The sequence below is a fragment of the Canis lupus genome, chromosome 6 (genome assembly GCF_011100685.1).
Source record: "Canis lupus familiaris isolate Mischka breed German Shepherd chromosome 6, alternate assembly UU_Cfam_GSD_1.0, whole genome shotgun sequence".
Taxonomy (NCBI): Eukaryota; Metazoa; Chordata; class Mammalia; order Carnivora; family Canidae; genus Canis; species Canis lupus.
Genome location: NC_049227.1, coordinates 35,092,362 through 35,110,073, shown reverse-complemented (window position 1 = coordinate 35,110,073; position 17,712 = coordinate 35,092,362). Strand labels below are relative to the sequence as shown.

Below are 17,712 nucleotides of genomic sequence, written 5' to 3'. Positions count from 1 at the left end.
AGACACGGGAGTGCAACTACTTGGAGCAGAGCTGCCCCTGCACCCTTCTTGACCTTGGTACCTTTCTACATTGATGTGCATATGAATCACCTGGGGTCCTGGAAAAGCAGATTCTGATTCATTTGGTCTGGAGTGAGGTCTGAGACAACTGCACTTCTAATGAGCTTCCAGATGATGCCAGTGCCGCTGGGCCATGGACCAAACTGTGAACATGAAGGTGCTATAGGACAATCCGGGGAAAACTGTACTTGGAATTCCGCACTTCGCATTTCCTTCCTCGCCCACGATTGCCCATTCGACTGTGGAGCTGGCCCATTTATCCTAGTTAAAGGGTTCTACTGCTCCTTGTGATTATTCCTCATGATACTGATTACGTTATACACTTAAATTAAATAAAATGCACCCTATTGAATGCACGGCACACAAAAAGAATATTTATTTGAATATTAAGTACAGATAAGACTTCCCCTGGGATTATTTCACAGCGCCTTTGCAGAATTTAATTGCAAGGTTTTCCCACTCAGGTTCTTTCAGAACGCTACTTGTGAAAATATTTTCTTTCCGAAGGTAAAGCTGTGCTCTGTTGGTTTATTATTATTATTATTTTAAATCTGAAGAGCTCTCTGAGCTCAGTCATTACTTCCAGCGTCTAATTAATACTGATGATGACAAAGCAAACAGCCAGATGACCTAGATTTTCCTTTTAAATTGCCTGCAATTTACATGCCTGCCTCCTCATTGTTTCAGAACTTTTGTGAACCGAATTCTTCCAGTAAAGATTCTTTAAGTTTAGGGGTTATAAGCGTTCATTTTTCATGAAGCATATATCTTCCAGCACTCTTTCCATTAAGCTTTCCAGGAAGAGTGTGGCTCGCTCGCTCTCTCTCCCTGCCTCTCTCTCTCTCTCTCTCTCTCTCTCTCTCTCTCTCACACACACACACACACACACACACACCCCGTAACGATAACAGCCACCACCCAGCCAACCCTTTCAGACAATTGAACTAGAAAATTACAAAATGAACATTCCTCAAGCTCCTCCAGCTACAGGGTTGTTCCCATTTCTTAAATGATGACATTTTGTAAAGTCACAGAAATCAGGAATGGTAAAGCCCTCTCGCTCACGGCCGGCTATATAGAGATTTCTTTAGATGCAGATAGCAGCAGAGCTTAGAAAGCCAGCCTGGGGATGCTCACCTGGGCTGCCTTCGACTGGAAAGTCATTTATGTCCCTATTTCCTTGTCTGGAAAATTGGTCCAATGGGACTTAGTTCACGTTGCTATTTTTTTTTTTCTTCCCTGATAGTGCAGTGGTTGTTACATGATTTATTTCTGTTGACATACTCCACGATCTGTGGATGTGAACTTTTAATGTCGCGGCACAAAACTTCCAGAAGCACCAGCCACTTTTCAAAACCGTGGTTTTCTGTCACTGTGGTATCGTCTACCTCACATTTAAGCACGTAGCTGGGCAGGCCCGGTCCGTTGTCAACCTATAAAAGAGAATAAATAACAGCAACAGTAACCAACAGATTTTGGATTAAGTTCCCTTTCTTAGAGTGGAAAGAGACTTGTTTGGTGCTTTCTGTGTGCCAGGCGCTCTCTCTAATTGCTTTGCAGATGCTAACTCATTCAAACCTTGCGATGACCCACTGGGGTAGACAGGCAGGTCCAAGTGAAGAATTTCTCCAAGGTCCCCAAACTAATAAGTAGCAGGGTTGCGATTTGACCCTTGGAAATGTGGCTTTCAGAGTTGGTCCTCTCAACCGCTGCACTTAAGATGCCTTTCAGATGCCTCTCAATTAACATGGTCAGGATGACTGCCCAGATAAGGCCAGTGGCCTGGGTGTCTCTGCTGAATCTATTTAATTGGGATGCAGATTATAAAATTATCAACTTGTGATAAAATTATCGTTAGAGCTTTGCAACATCTAACCAGAAAGAAAAAAAAAGAAAAAAACTCCACTTAAAACATCTTAACGTGAAAATGTGTTGAGAACATATATCCCATCTCAGCAGAGATATGAAGAGGGGTAGGTAAATCACCCACCTGGCTCTCCCCAACCTCTCCCGCCTCTGGATGTGGAGACCCCCTGCTCCATAATCAGAATTCTCTGGCTATAAGGTAATGATGGTCCTAGGAGACTGGTTCAGGGAAGCATGCCAAGACCTTTTAGTTCCTCAGGACATTTTGGTGAGTATTGTTTGAATTTTCCTGGCCTGAGCAAGGGGTTGGGGAGGGTTGTGTGTGTATGTGTGTGTGTGGGGGGGCAATTATAACCCTTGATTATGAAGGAAAGGAGTGATGATTACTTCTGCATCTGAAACAAACAGAAATCATCTTCCTAATAACCACGATTGTTTTCTCCCTCCCTCCTCTGCCTCGGTTCACAAAATACCTTATTAAATCCGGAGAATAAAAATGTACCTGGGGTAATGGTTTATTATTAGAATAAATAATAGGCAATATGTTTCCCCCACCTTGCAAGTTATCAGATGGCCACGACGCTTTCTGGTCTCACTTGGAAAAGTGTGCACGTGTGTCCGAACAGCGGGGACTCTTGGTTGGCCTTGGGGGGCGGGGAGGGTGCTGCTGTCCTGTCACTTGGAGGCCAGCATCAAGCCTGAAATCGGGAACTCCAAGAGACTGCATCCTCGCAGGAAGCAGAGGGATGTGGGAGGCTGAAGGGGGTCCTTGTCAGGTGCTGCCTGTGGCTGCCACCTCTGGCCTGGTGTCTGTCTCTCGAGTGTGTCTGCCTGGGTGGCTTTGTCTCAGACCTGGAGGCCTAGCTCTGTTGCTAATGGGGTATTTAACAAGTGGGTGCATGGCACAGGTAGTGTGAAAAAGCATTTCTTCCTAAAGGAAACAGCTCTTTAAAACCTGTTATTTGAGGCTCGTCCGAGTTCTGCGGGCATCCTGACCTTCTTTTTAATCAGATAACCAACTCTTAGCTCTTCCCCGTGACTTATATCTGGAGCAGTGACTCTCCCCATAGAAGTCCTAATATCGTGGAAATGATACAGTTTTACAAGGAGCAGCAGGAGAAGAGGTGCTCACTGCTAAATGTGTAGTGCCTGGCACATACCGTACCAGGGGTCAGTTAAGTGCTAGAAACACTCGGTATTTTGAGATTTCAGGATATGCTCAGTAAATCATCACAAGCATTGTTAGCCACCATTTAAATACGGTAGACCTTTCAGTCTTTGGGCTTATCTGCTCAAGTTTATATGTGACAACAAACCCATTATTTTCCCCCCTCAGTTGGTACTTAGTCCTCACCAAGCTCTTTTCTCCGGTCCTCTCCACGCTTGCGTCTCCACTCCAAAGCTGGCACGTCTACAAGAAGACAAGCCTTAAGGAGCAAATTCTAGTTGTCCCCAAGGTTGAAATAAAATTGTTGGGGGAGAGACGAGTGGATTCCTCAATTTGTTCTCTAAAATGCATTTTCTTCAATTTATATAACATGAGCCAGAATCGAGTTAATTAATCATGGGTGACTTGACTCATTGTTGGGACTTTTTCTTTTCATTTTTTTTTCCCAATTGATTATTCCTCACTTCTTTCCTAAATCCTAAGCAATTACTACTTTCATACACTTTTTTTTTCTCCCTTACATCACAAAAAAACTCCACCAGAAAACCCCCCAAAACAAAAATCCTAGCCACAACAAGTGATGGGCTCTGTATTTTCATATGACATAAATAGTACTGTTTGCCTGGAATCAGAGAGCACACTTCATTGTAGGATACATTTGGAAAGAGCAACAAACTTTATTATAGTCAATGCGATGGATTGTTTTATATTCAGGGATTTGAGGTCTTCCTCAACTCAGATCTCTAACAATCACTTCATCTAAGAACCCAGAAGTAGCATAGGGCATATCAGTCTTTTTTATTTTTCACTTTTCCACTGACTGGAATGCAAACTAAACTATATAATGTCCCTGGAATTGGAGTTGAGCTTTTTCTAGGGTGACCACCCAGGGTTTACCCTTTGGTGTCTTGGGAGTAATTTATAACTACTGTTAGTTGAGTACCTACTATGTGCCAGGACTGACTTGGGCTTGATACCCTATATCCAATTTCTTTTTTCATCTTGACGATAACCTTATTATTCAGCTTTTAAAAATTATATTAATATGACTGCCATGCATTTGAATGTACAAAAGCAGCGGGCATTCATTGCAAGTTGAAATAGCAGAACCCAAGATTATGAGAAATAGCCTCTCTACTTCCTTGTCCCCATTATTATTCTCATTCCCACGATATAATTTTTGTGCTTTTCTTTGCAGTTTGGTGTTTATCATTCTAGACTTTTTCCCATGTATGAATGGATATTTGTATATTCATTTTTATATGCTTTTTATATTTTTTATATTTTTATAAAATATGAATATAGCATATATTTATATATAGCATATATTTTATATGCTTTTTACATATTTATATTTTATATATGTGTATAAATATATATAACTTTTTAAACAAAAATTGAATCGTATTTTAAAAATTGGTTCAACTTGCTTTGTTTTATTCATTCTATCATGGACACTGTTTTATAGCTGTGAATTTCTAGTGAATCCATAGTATTCCATAGTGTAGTTCAAGAGTTGGCAGATTATGGCCATAAGCCACATGCAGCCCACAGCATTTAGTGAAAATAAAGTTTTATTGAAACACCGCTGCAGCCACTCGTGGACACATTGATTTTGCTGCTTTCTCACCGGAAGAGCAGGATTGAATAGCTGTAGCAGATTCTATGACCCTCAAAGCCAAAATTATTCACCACTTGCCTCTTATGGAAGGTATGCCACCCCCGTTACAGAAGAACTATAACTCACTTAACCATTTTAGTACTGATGGACACTGATACTCTTCTACATTCCAGATTTGTGTTAGGAGAAGTATGCCCTTCCCTCCTCATTCCTCCTTCTGTTTTGTTAAAGAAGCTCCTAGCGGAGGAATCTTTGAGGGAAAGGAAGTGCACATTCTGTGCTGTGACAGCTGCCAACTGCTCTCCAACAGGTGTATATCCCAAGTTATACTCTGATCCGCGGGCTTTAGGAATGCCTAGTTACCCACCCATCTCAAAAGGATGCTATCAAATCTTTAAAAATTTCAGGGCCGCAATCGTCTGTATATTCATATACATGTGTACATATCTAATAGACACTTATACATACATATATGTATATGTATGCATATATACACCTTATTTTTTGAGAAAAGGAATCTGAGACTCAAAGAGTGTCATTACTTCAGCCAAATTCGCACAGTCTAAGAGGAACAAAGCCAGGATCTAAACCCAAATCATTTGGCCTACTGTTCCTTCTGAAAACCCCTGGCCCTCACACTAATCCCTACAGCGATTTCTAGTATTGGTTGAATTATATCAATGTGCCGGGTGCTTTGCTTAGTACTTTACCTGGATTGTCTCATTTTGTGCTCACAAGAAAATTAGACACTAGATAGGCACCACTGATTCCCATTATTCAGATGTGGAAATTGAGAACGGGGAGATAATACAATGTGGCTCATATGACATAGAGGATGCACCATGATTGGACTGAAGCAGTCTGCCCGTGAGCCTCCAGTCTCCATTGAGGAAGGGACTTGACTTATAAAAGGATCTGGTGAACTGTTGTCAGAGAAATCTCATCTGGTGGAAAGTATCCCAGTCTGAACTCATCCGGCCACAAAATGCTTAAGTGTGCAGATCCGTGCATTTATGGGACCAGATAGCGTAGTCATTTCACGTTCTATTGAAGACCACCACAAGCAGGTAAATGGTATCATGTCAGGCAGAGCAGCAGATGAGCACTTGCTAAGGACAAATGAGGTGCAGACTGGGTTAAAAAACGTGGGTTTCTTTGGTTTGGGTCAGTCTCCTTGATGCCGGGTGCTGTGTACTGCACTGATCCAGGGAGGGGCTTGAGTCCAGCTGTCTGAATTGCAGTTCCCTCTCCAATACATCCTAGCTTTGCAACTTCAGAAAATCACTCCACCTATTTGTGCCTCAGTTTCTCCATCTGTAAGATGGAGCTAAGGATACTGTCTACTCCTGATGTGGCGAGCATTAACCGAAATCCTCCTAAAAAGCAAATAGCACCTTTTTTTGGCATGTCATATACTGATGAATTTTAACCACTGGCAACGTAAAATTCATTTTACTGAATAATTTAAATCATTGTTTTCCTGTTAGCATAGTTGATATGAGCAAACATAAAGGTTTTTAATGTACTTTCTTTGTCTCCACACCCCAACCCTGTGTTGTTCTCTCTTATTTTGTCCTGCTTTCGACTGTGCTCTTTGCAATATCATCTTCCTAAATCCTTGGGTAGGTCAGCCTGCCCGACTCTTATTCATCCAGTAACAGTCAGATCGAGGACTCTTATCTCTGAAAACTCCTGACCGATGCCTCACTCAACTATTTTCCCCACGTGGCTGACTGGGTTGGTGCCTCTCTATCACACAATGACCTGGCACTATGATTTCCATTTTATTCATCTTTTCTCCTCTCTTTGAGATTTTTTTTTTTTTTTTTTTTTTTAGGAAATGTATCATGCATCATGTATATCTGCATGCCCTCCCATTACACAGTGCTTGTCAGGTGGTAGGAACTCAGAGTTCACATGTCAAATGTGTACAGTAATCCTGAAATGCATTAAGGAAGAGGGCAAACTGTAAAAGTCACCCTAGGTATTTTGAAGCATGCCCTCAAACGGAATCCCATCTTATTTCAGAAGAATTAATAATGACTATGAAAATGGAGAATTTGAGAAATGTAGGTAGGTACCAACTGATTTGATTTATTGAGTTCTACGTTGCTAGACTTCCTTGGTGCTTTTTTTTCTGAATAATTCACAATTTCCCTGAAATTTGGAATTTCTAACATTCTCTTACTTCCAACAGGAAAAGTTGCACATCTTTTTATCCATTAATTTATTGTGTGTCTTCTTTCTTTTGATTTGTACTTTTCCCAATTTAACTTGATCTCTCATCAATTTCCTCTTTTGCTCGACTCTTCTGCCATATTGAATTACTCACACTTCATAATCTCACTGGGATTTCCACACATTCTGCTGTCTCCTTGAAAGGATTTTTTAAAAATGTATTCTTTCTTTGAATACATTTTCTAAAAGACACCAAACAAACAAAAACAATAGCACAGGTTTTCAACTCTCTAAAACAAGGTTGTCATCCCTCCTATATGCTGTTGGCACATCTTATATTTCATTGTTGCTAGCATTCTCTTTATGATAATTATGAATTTACTCTTTTTCCTCATTGGTGAGCCCCAGAAATCTTTTGTTTTTCCTACTGCATTCCTAGTACCTAGAACAGTGTCTGATATACAGTGTCTGTATAGTGTCTGGATCCATTTATTGTTGAATACATGGAGGAATGGATGGATAGACAAACACATGAAAGGAATGGATTCCAAAGATGGTCCTGGTCTCCAGAAAAAGAAAGTCAAATAAGACTCAGTGCTTCCCATTGTAGATCTAGGCTGATGTGTGGGAGAGGAAATCAAACTAGTAATAGGGTCAGGATAAAGTGGGAAGAACTATAAGAGAGAGCTCAAAGTCAGTGGAAGATGAAAAAGGCTGACTCTGAGAAAGATTCTTTGGCCTGGTTGGCTCAACGTAGATAGGAGATGGGAGAAGATGAATCCCTGCTATTAAACATCCCGTTCAACCAGGAGAGCAAAGGGTCTCATGCTGAAGTTTATTGCTTCAGTTTCTAACCTTTCATAAGTGCTTACTTGGCAGCCCTATCGAGAGTGGTATTTGATTCTCTGGAAGCATCTTAAAGGAGCAGCACCAGACCTCCCACTTTCCCTTTTTTCATTTAGGCTATAAAATATATTGGTTCTGTGCATTACTGCCATGAGTGGAAAAAAATATATTACATGTTAGTTTCCAAATGAAATGACGTTTTGTGAAGTGTACATTTAAGATATTTTCCAAGGTTGGCTTTTAAAGAGTGCACTGGAAGAGTCTTTCTTCATAACAGATGCTAAGAATTTACAGGTGCCTTTTATTCTCTAGCCCTCTCTCATAATGGTTATGGGGAAAAAATTTAAGAGGTCCAGCAATAACTAGTGACTCTTCAGAGCATCATGTCACCATGCGTGGAGTTGTGTGATGAACACAGTTGCAACAGATACACAGGCTCATGATGGGACTCAGTCATCTTGCCTAACTGGCCATTTGCACCCTATCACTTGGAGAGGAAGGGGCGGCGAGTGGCCACCTTGCTCAGAGTTGACTTCCATCCAAAGAGATAACAGCAAATGTAGGCTCCATTAGGCAGCAGGTAGAGTCCAATTCACAAAATACTTATGGGATCAGACAGGAACGTGGCCCAAAAAGAGAATCAGGATAATGCTATTAGAATATTGGCAGAACAATATGGAATGCCATGCAGGAAAGATTTTCTAAAAATTAAAATAAAAACGCAAAATTAAAAAAAAAAAACCTCACAAATGTCCACTATAGAAATTACTCAAAAAATGTCCTTTTTTATTATCTCCAAATCTCATTTTCCTTAATCAGCTTCATTTGCAGGACAACATAGCTATTTCCATGGCTACTGCTGAATTTTGTATTTCATATGCTCTGTAATAGGAACATCATAATATGGCATCAATTCACATTGGTTAGGTCAGTAGGCTCCTGGTTTTTTGTTTTGTTTTGTTTTGTTTAAATGTCATTGTGTGTGTCGGACAAACCCTTCTGAGTTTTAAAGGCACATGTTAAAAATATTAACCTTGTTATTAGATAAAGCAATTTATTGGATTAAAACGAAGGCTATCACTATTACGAGTAACAATAACAGTAAAAACATGTACTTCTGCAAGCCACAGACACTAAAATATTTTCCAATTATAAATGTCCTGCATGACCTAAAGGATACTTTGTAAACCACAGCAAAGCATTAAGAAAATAATATTGTCATCACTCTTTAATTGAACCTACAATTTAGTTTTAGATTGAGATATGTGTCCTGTTTCAGTTAATTTTTGTATACATAGTAGTGAGTTTTAGGTTAGGGTGTTTCATTTCCTTTTGTTTCTGTATACAGGCATCCAATTATTCTAGAATCATTTGGTTTGGGGTATTTCACTTTTTGTTGTGTGTGTGTGTGTGTGTGTGTGTTTTAAGGGATTGCTCTAAGGATTACAGTACACACACTTCACTTCTCTTAGTCTACATAGAATCAATATTTTAGCATTTCAACTGGAATGTACAAACCTTATTGACACATGGGCCCCTTTGCTCTTCTCTCTTTATGTTGGGTTTATCTCAGGTACATTGCAAACCTTGTTACGCAATTTTGTGATTTTTCTGCCTCCAACCATTACACACATTTGAAAGAACTCAAGAGACTAGTCTATTATATTTGTATTTACCCATATGTTTACCATTTCCTTTACTCTTCCTCTCGTCTTGAGGTTCCAAATTTTCTCTTGGTATTAGATTCCCTCTGTCTGGGGACCTTCCTGTAGCAATTCTATGAGAGCAGGTCTGTTGGCAATGAATTTTTTTTTAGTCTCTTTAATATCTCACCTTCATGTCTAATGGATATATATTTTAAAGATTTTATTTATTTATTCATGAGAGACAAAGACACAGGCAGAGGGAGAAGCAGGCTCCATGCAGGAAGCCTGATGTGGGACTAGATCCCAGGACTCTAAGATCACACCCTGGGCTGAAGGCAGGCGCCAAACCGCTGAGCCACCCAGGGATCCCACTAATGGATATTTTTAATGGGATTACAATTCTGGATTGCCACTTCTTTTCTTTCAAAAAAAAAAAAAAAATCATGTGCTACCTTCTTCTGGCCTCCCTGATTTTTCTCTGTTTAAATGAGAAATCCACAGTAATTTGAATTAGTACTCTCATACAAATAATGGATTATTTGTCTCTGGCTGTTTTCAAAGTGTGGTTTGTTTCGTTTTGTTTTTCAGTTTTCAGCAGTTTGATTATATCTGGATGTGAATTTCTTTGGGTTTACCTCTTTAGGGTTTGCTGAACTTAAATTTATAGGGGTATATCATTTGCCAAATGTGGGGAGTTTTAGCCATAATTTCTTCAAATAATTTTTCTGCAGTGAACTCTGTCTATATTCTAGAATTCCAGTGACATAAATGTTATATCTTGGTATTATCCAACAGGTTCCTGGATTTACTTTTCTCTCTGTGTAGTTTAGATTGGATACTTTTTATTCTTATGTACCCCATCAAGTTCATTGAGTTTCTTCTGCTATCTCCATTCTACATTTGAACTCATTCATTGAATTCTTTTTTTTTTTTAAGATTTATTTATTTATGATAGACAGACAGAGAGAGAGAGAGAGGCAGAGACACAGGCAGAGGGAGAAGCAGGCTCCATGCACCGGGAGCCTGACGTGGGATTCGATCCCGGGACTCCAGGATCGCACCCTGGGCCAAAGGCAGGCGCTAAACCGCTGAGCCACCCAGGGATCCCCAAGTTCTTTTTTTTTTTTTAATTTAGATTATTGTTTTTACAGTGCTAAAATTTCCATTTGGTTCTTCTTTGTAGCTTTGATTCCTTTGCCAACAGTGTCTATTTTTTTTTTTTCATTTGTTTTACTGTGTTTTCCCTTACTTGTTGGAACATTTTATAATAGCTTCTTAAAATCTTTATTTGACCATTCCAACATCTGTGTCATCCCAGTATCAGTGTCTGTGACTGTCTTTTCCCATGTGAGTTTAGATTTTCTGGTTTCTTTGTAGGCCTAGTAAGTCTGGTTGTATCCTGGGTATACTGAATATTAATGTATGAGACATTGGGTCTTATTCCTCAATGGAAATTATTGATATTTTTGTGTTAGCAGGCAATTGACCCAGTTAGATTCAGGTTGAAAGCTCTTACCTTCCTTCTGTGGATTTTGCTTCATTTCATTTCTTCATTGCTGTCGTGTCTGCTGTCTTTGCTGTAATAGTTGGATCTGTCCCACATGTACACACCCCAACATCCAGGCTGGGATCTGAGCAGCGGTCCATCCAGTTCAGTTCACAAAGTGTATGGTATCTGTTTGGGTCATATGCCTATTCATGTGGCTTGGGGTGAGTGTCGAGTTCATAAAAGCACTATGGGGTGTCATTTCCCCAAACTCTTCCCTCCTTCCAAACTCCTTCCAGGATGCTTAAGGTATTTTTTTTTGTTTCCTAGGGCTCCCCTTTCTTGTCCTCCAGCCAGAGAGCTGGTACTTCTTTACTTTGTTCTTGTGCTCCTACACATAAGCCTGCCTTTGTGGCCAAGTGGAAGAGGACAGAGAAAAATCAGTGGGGATGTGCTACCTCCTGGGACCAGAGCATCTCAGGTCACAGACCAGCTTTCCCTCCTCCAGAGTGTTGGGAATCTCTCTCTATCTGTATTGTGATGCTTAATTCTGGGTTCTAGGCTGCCCTGAATGCACGCCAGGAGATGCTGGTGAGGGGAAGGGGGCAGGACCCATCACTTGTCTAGTGGTACTTTGAATTCTCTCCTCCTGCCCACTCCACCTGCTATCGCTTACCTTGCAGAGACCTCAATTGGTTGCTCTGTGCATTCTACACATTCTTAACATTGGCACTGAGTGGCGGAGACAGGGTGAAGTGCGCTCATTCCATCTCACCTCGAACCAGAATCTTACCACCCGCTTCATTATATCATGGGAACATACACATAAAATAGAACTTACCACTTTAGCCACTTTGAAGTGTACCATTCAGGGGCATTAAATGCCTCCACAATATTGTGCAGCCATCACTATCTAACTTGAGAACTTTTTCATCTCCCTAGATGGAAACTACAAACCCATGAAGCTGCCACTCCTCATGGCTACCTCCCTGAATCCCCGGTCACTACTAATTTGTTTTCTATCTCCGTGGATTTGCTCTACTTCCTCTTCCTTTTTTAACAGTTCCTGGAGATAAACCTTACATACTATAAAGTCATTTATTTCACGTGGATAATCCACCATGTGCATGTATTTTGTATATTTATAGAATTGTATCCATTTTCTTTTGAATATTTTGGAATATTTCCACCCAGGTGTTTCCTCTTTCTTTTATCTTTCTTCCTTCTTCTTAAACAATCTCCTTTACTGTGTTTTAAAAACAAAAGAGAAATTATAACATTTGTGTGCTTTTGTAGCTTCTTTTCTCAAAAAATAAATAGTGCCTTTGGAGTATTTCCCATTTCTGTTTTTTCAAAACCATGGTTCCAAATGCTGCACGTTGTGCCATCATATGAGTGTACTATAATTTACTTTTATTTTTTTAATTTTTTAAAAACATTTTATTTATTTATTCATGAGAGACAGAGAGAGAGAAAGAGAGGCAGAGACATAGGCAGAGGGAGAAGCTCCACACAAGAAGACTGATGCAGGACTCGATCCCGGAACTCCAGGATCATGCGCTGAGCTGAATGAAGGCAGACGCTCAACCTCTGAGCCACCCAAATGTCCCTATAATATACTTTTAATTTTCCCATTACTGGACATATACAGTATTTACAATTTTTTTTAATTTCACAAATAATGCTGTAGTTAATTGACATGTAAATAAGCATCTGTTTGTATCTCTTATTTTCTTAGGTGCTATTTTCAGAGATGGTATTTCTGGGTTAAAGGGCATTGCAAAACCCCTAATTATAGATTTTGGGTTCTAGCATATCCAAAAATAAAGATTCTTGTTTTTGTTTTGGAGATAGTAGAAACTTTCAATACAAAATACATAAAATATACATCAAAAGTCTATTCCTAATCCTTTTTATCCTTTAGTGAAAGTTTCAAAAACTTGCAATATACTGTCAGATGTGAGGAGTCAGGAGTTGCTTCATTGGTTAAAAAAAAATGCAAGAAATACACAGAATCCATAGTGAATGCAGGCCTAGATTTCATTCTAGCCTAGCTATTTGACCTGAAGGTAGAGTGAGCCAGTCCCCACAAAGGGAGAATGGCCATATGTCACAGTTTGCCTTGTCACTCCCACTTCACATCTGCTGTCCCTGGCATAGTCACTAATGCCACCCCACCATCTCCTCTAACTCATGTACATTTTTCCTGTTTGGACAATACATTATGTGGTCACTCTAAAGAAGCATCCTTGATTTTTAGAAGCACATTTTGGTAGGGCAAGGGTAATCGAGGCGTGGCATCTGTAGCACAAATCCCTTCTTTTTGAGTTTATGGTAAATATCACAAATGCACCTGAGTTTCCTTGTCTGATATAACTATTGTCCTCAGAATTCTCCCCAGATCATTTAAATGGGGATTTAACTACTGTCTGATTAGAACCAGACCATAAAATGGAGCCCATTTACCAAGGCGTGTAGGCGACACTACTGGCCCTCGATATTATAGAAGATGTGTTGTGATGGCCAGTGCCTATCCCCAGCCATTTCAGGTGGGCCTTTAGCAAAGAGCACCTGCCCTGTCAGGGCAAGATGGATTTTCACACTGTGGGGACCCTTCATCCCTGGGCAGATTTTGCCTCCCATGCTCTCTACGGGATCTCTCTCCTCATTCCTTCCTCTTCAAGACTCTGGCTCATCCTAGCCTTGCTTCTGGATCACACGACTGAAAATCCAAGTGAAGCTCAGGCTATGTGGACCTAAAGAAAAAAATTAAATGCATAATTAATTAATCCTGGGTGTGCTTTGAGCCGAGTGATTAGAAACAACTTTCCATTTTCTTTCATGTTGTTTTTCTGCAGAACCTGCTGATTTCCCCCCCTCTTTTTCTTTCCTTTGTAGGTTTCAAGACAACAGATGAATTGTGAAAGAGAGCAGCTAAGGGTAGGTGCACCTGCCGGTAAAATACTTCCTGGTTCTCGTTTCTGTATGATAAGCAAAAATTTCCTTGTCTCTCCCAAGACACAGGGTTCTAAATAGCGGGCTTCATCTTAAGACTGGTAGAGTTGAAAATATTTATCCCAGCTAATTTAGTATTGATTGAGCTGGTAAATACAGTATATCTTCTTTTGAAGTGCCATTATAGTAGATATGGATTTTTTGATTTAGATTCAGCAATAAATACTTCTCTTCTGGAATTTGTTTGACATCATTGTACTCTTTTTATGTACAACATGAGGTCTAAGTAATAACAAAGGTCAAAAGGATGTCTTGCTGCCTTCTTAATGTGAATACCAGGCTGTTTGCTGAGTGGCTAAAATGCTCTCTTGCTGTTAACTGGGATGGGTTAGCTACTAATATGTCAAGGGCATTTTCTAGGAGAATTCAAGTCCTCCGTAGACCTTTTAGTTTTAGCGGCATTTGTGTATACAGAAGAAAGAGACAGAATTTTAAAACCTCATATGCTATTTACCTTCTTAAAAATGAAACTCTCTCAGTGCTCAAGTATGTTAGGTATAAAAAGTGTTGCCTAGATGAGGGGAGAATGGTTTGCTTATAAATGCAGCTGGTCGGCATTGTTCTGCTTTCATGGTATCACGGTTGATATCCTTCTTGGCACGGATATGGTATTTTAAGAAATATCAGGATTGTCTCCACCCCCTCCCATTGTACTTCTTAAAAATGCATTTGTGTTTTGGATGGATGACTTTGAAATCATAATTGGCCTAGTTTTAATGTCACTGATGGAAGTTGGCAATTTTTACTGGACAATGTGCCTTATAATCGTGTTTCCACATTATTATAAAAACTGGAGGAATCCACTGCTTTTAAAATCATAACAGTGAGGTTTGGGGGTTGGGGGACCATTGTGCTCAAAGGGATCTAATGCATCAGAATAATTTATTAAACCAGTCTAATGTCATTTATACACTGCCTTGTAACTTTTCAGAGCATTTACTTAATGCCAGTCTCGAGATGACAATGATTTGTAGAGTTATTTCCATTTTACAATTGCTGTTGGCATCAGGTTTGTTAAATCCTTGTGTAAAACAGAACCTGATTGCATGGAACTGAGAAAGTGAGTTGTGGATGTCTTCTTTTATGCATATTTATTTTATGTGGTCTCCCAGCATGGCCCTCTCTGTTAACCTCTCATCTATACCCACTTCACTCCTAAGTACCTGTGCCTACATTAGCTGTGACTCCTTTGTGAAATAGCCTTCAAGATGTTTTAAGCTTTCCTGAGCTCTCTTATTGCTTTTCCCTGCAGTCTGAATTACTGGTTCATCCTGGTAAATAATGTATTGCAACTTCAGATTTCTCTTCCTGTTTGGATGAGGACGATGGCCAGAACTAGGTCAGAGCTAGATAAAGAGGAATGGGTGCTTTTGTCTCCAGGATCCCTGATAAATGCCTCAGAATTAAGATAATGCTGAAATCTCTATTACAAATGAGACTTGCCTGGCAAATTAAGGACTCCGGAGGTAATGAAGTGCTTGTGTGCAGTTTGAGGCGTTTATTATTTTGCGTTGATGAGAACGTTGTCAACAGGGATGTGGTTTAGGAACAAGAATGGCGCCCTCTCCACTCTGTTGAATAAATTCAAGCAGTGGTTTGAAATAATGGGTCATATAGTTTAGTCCTCGCGTGGCTCCAGTAGCCCCTTGTAAAATTATCTCTAATATCATGAACTGGTGCTTTGTTTGTTGTTGCTATTATAGTTTTTGTTTTTATATTGTAAACTAATTTGTGTTTTGAATCAATAGAAAACACATTTAAATCGATGGAATACACATTTCTGTGGCTTGAATTTATTTATTTGTTTGTTTGTTTGTTTATTTATTTATTTATGGTTCAAAATTTAAATGATACCAAAGGGAATGCAGTGAAGTCTTCCTTTTACATTTGAATCATGGGCATCTAGTCCCTTCCTGGGAGATGCCCAGTGTTACTATGCTGTTTGGCCTTTGACATCTATGGATATTTACTATGTCTTCTCCTTGTCTTCCTGTCTTATGGGTGTACTCAGCCCCTCTACTACCTGAAAGAGAACTTTCTCGATTAAGGTGATGGCTTTTTAAAATTTTTATTTTATTTTTCAGGATCCCTGAAAGAAATTTAGTTCTGATTTGGAATGCTAATACTTGGCCATCTCAATGAAATACATTTTCTTTAATCTCATTTTTTTTTTTTTTTTTAGAAAGAGAGCTAGTGGGAGAAAAGTAGAGATGTTTAGTTACCATCACCATTTAAGAGTGCCTGCCTGCCAGCCACACTTTCAAAAATATGTTTTAAATACAGCAATCAAGCTACATTTCCAGATTTGCCATACTAGATGACTGGACCATGGGCATGTGGTCAAGTTCATATTTCTTCATTAATTCATTCTGTTACACATTGTCAGAATTTAGGGATACAAGTGGGTAGTTGTAAGGTGTATCCCATTTTCTTGGCCACCTGGAAGCAGCAGATAATGTAGAAAATACAGCTGTTCTTTCCATTTTGTGTGTGGGCATTGAGTAGGGACTGGCATGTCCCAGACATGCTCCTCTGCTCTCCTTTCTCTTTCTCATAAATTCTAAATTATTATTATTATTTTTTTTTGCAAAATAGGCTCTGAGGTACATGTTCTATAAGATACTACAAATCCAAAACAAATAATCTAATTTAATTAATTCTCTAATTAATTTTTTAAAAGTTGAAGAAAGACCAACTTTTTGTTTGTTTGTTTTAGTAACCAAAGGACTTCTCAGAGCCTTTAATGTGCAAAAGTGAAATACAGAGATGTGGATACAATATGCAATGTTTTGCAAAATCATCTGATCACAGAATACTTCTGGATGCAGAGTAAACTCTGAGAAACACTCTTGAAAAAAGTCTTTAACTTTTTTCACCTCCCAGTTAGGATGTTATAGTCTGCAAATACAGAAAAGCCATGCATTATTTAAAGTATAAAAACACCTCATCACCTCCCAATGCCAGGGCTGACTTTTGGTGTTAGCTCAGTGGTTTGGAATTTCTGTGTCTCTCTCGGCCTTTCTTTGCTTCTCCCAAGATGAAGGACAAACATTCCTTCCTCATGTGACATTCTCATCAGGGAAGAAGGGGAAGGGGAGGTTTTTCTTCAGAGCTCCTGCATTTAATTGGAGGAAAAATCATTCCCGGAAGCCTTCTCTGTAGACATTTTCTTTCATTGTATTGGTCACTTTCTATGCCAATCACCCCCACTGTCCTGGGATCTCGTCGATTGGCTACAACAGCCGTGAGTCATCCCAGGGGATAGACCCATTGTCAATGTGATCAAAAACAGGATTTGTGGGTATCTTTGGTGGAATCACCCAATAGAGTCCACCACAGAAGAAATCTGCATGGGCCCTTCCTGTCCCTCTTGGTGTTGGTTTTAGGCCAGCTCCTTTCAGTGCTCCCTTTCATCCCACACACATGGTCACGGGAGCCACATCTACAGCCCCAGCAAGTACCTGAACTCTGGCTTATGTAATTTAATAGATGCTTTCTCTGCCAACTTCTCACAGATCGCACCTCCACATTCTACCTTTCCTAGCCAGCTTGGCCCTCCCTCTGTATTTTGCCTTATGTTCTTTGGAACAAGCACGGATGCAGGTCTTTATTCATTTCCCCTCAGCATCAGGTACTGGCATCGTACCTCACCCCAGCACCCAGCTCAGCCCCAGAGATACTGTCTGTGAACTTCTTAGACTCTACTCTTCCCAAGAGAAGAGCATCATCCACTTACTCCTGACTGGTGATCTGCCCTTTTCAGAAGCAACTCATGTTCCCAATGAGCTAACTACAGAACAATAAACCTGTGGACTCCTCCATCCCA

At 39.8% G+C, this 17,712-nt stretch overlaps 1 protein-coding gene across 12 annotated transcripts in view; it reads left to right on the top strand.

Moving 5' to 3' along the window:
* Positions 1-17,712, top strand: part of RBFOX1 (RNA binding fox-1 homolog 1) — a 2,034,214-nt gene that overhangs the window by 1,437,143 nt on the left and 579,359 nt on the right. For 10 of the 12 annotated variants that reach the window (XM_038540446.1, XM_038540439.1, XM_038540440.1 and 7 more), the window contains one exon: positions 13,770-13,811. The exons of the other annotated variants lie outside the window; for them this stretch is intronic. In XM_038540446.1, the coding sequence (XP_038396374.1) occupies positions 13,770-13,811 (42 nt within the window). The remainder of the gene's footprint in view (positions 1-13,769; positions 13,812-17,712) is intronic. 12 annotated transcript variants of the gene reach the window in all.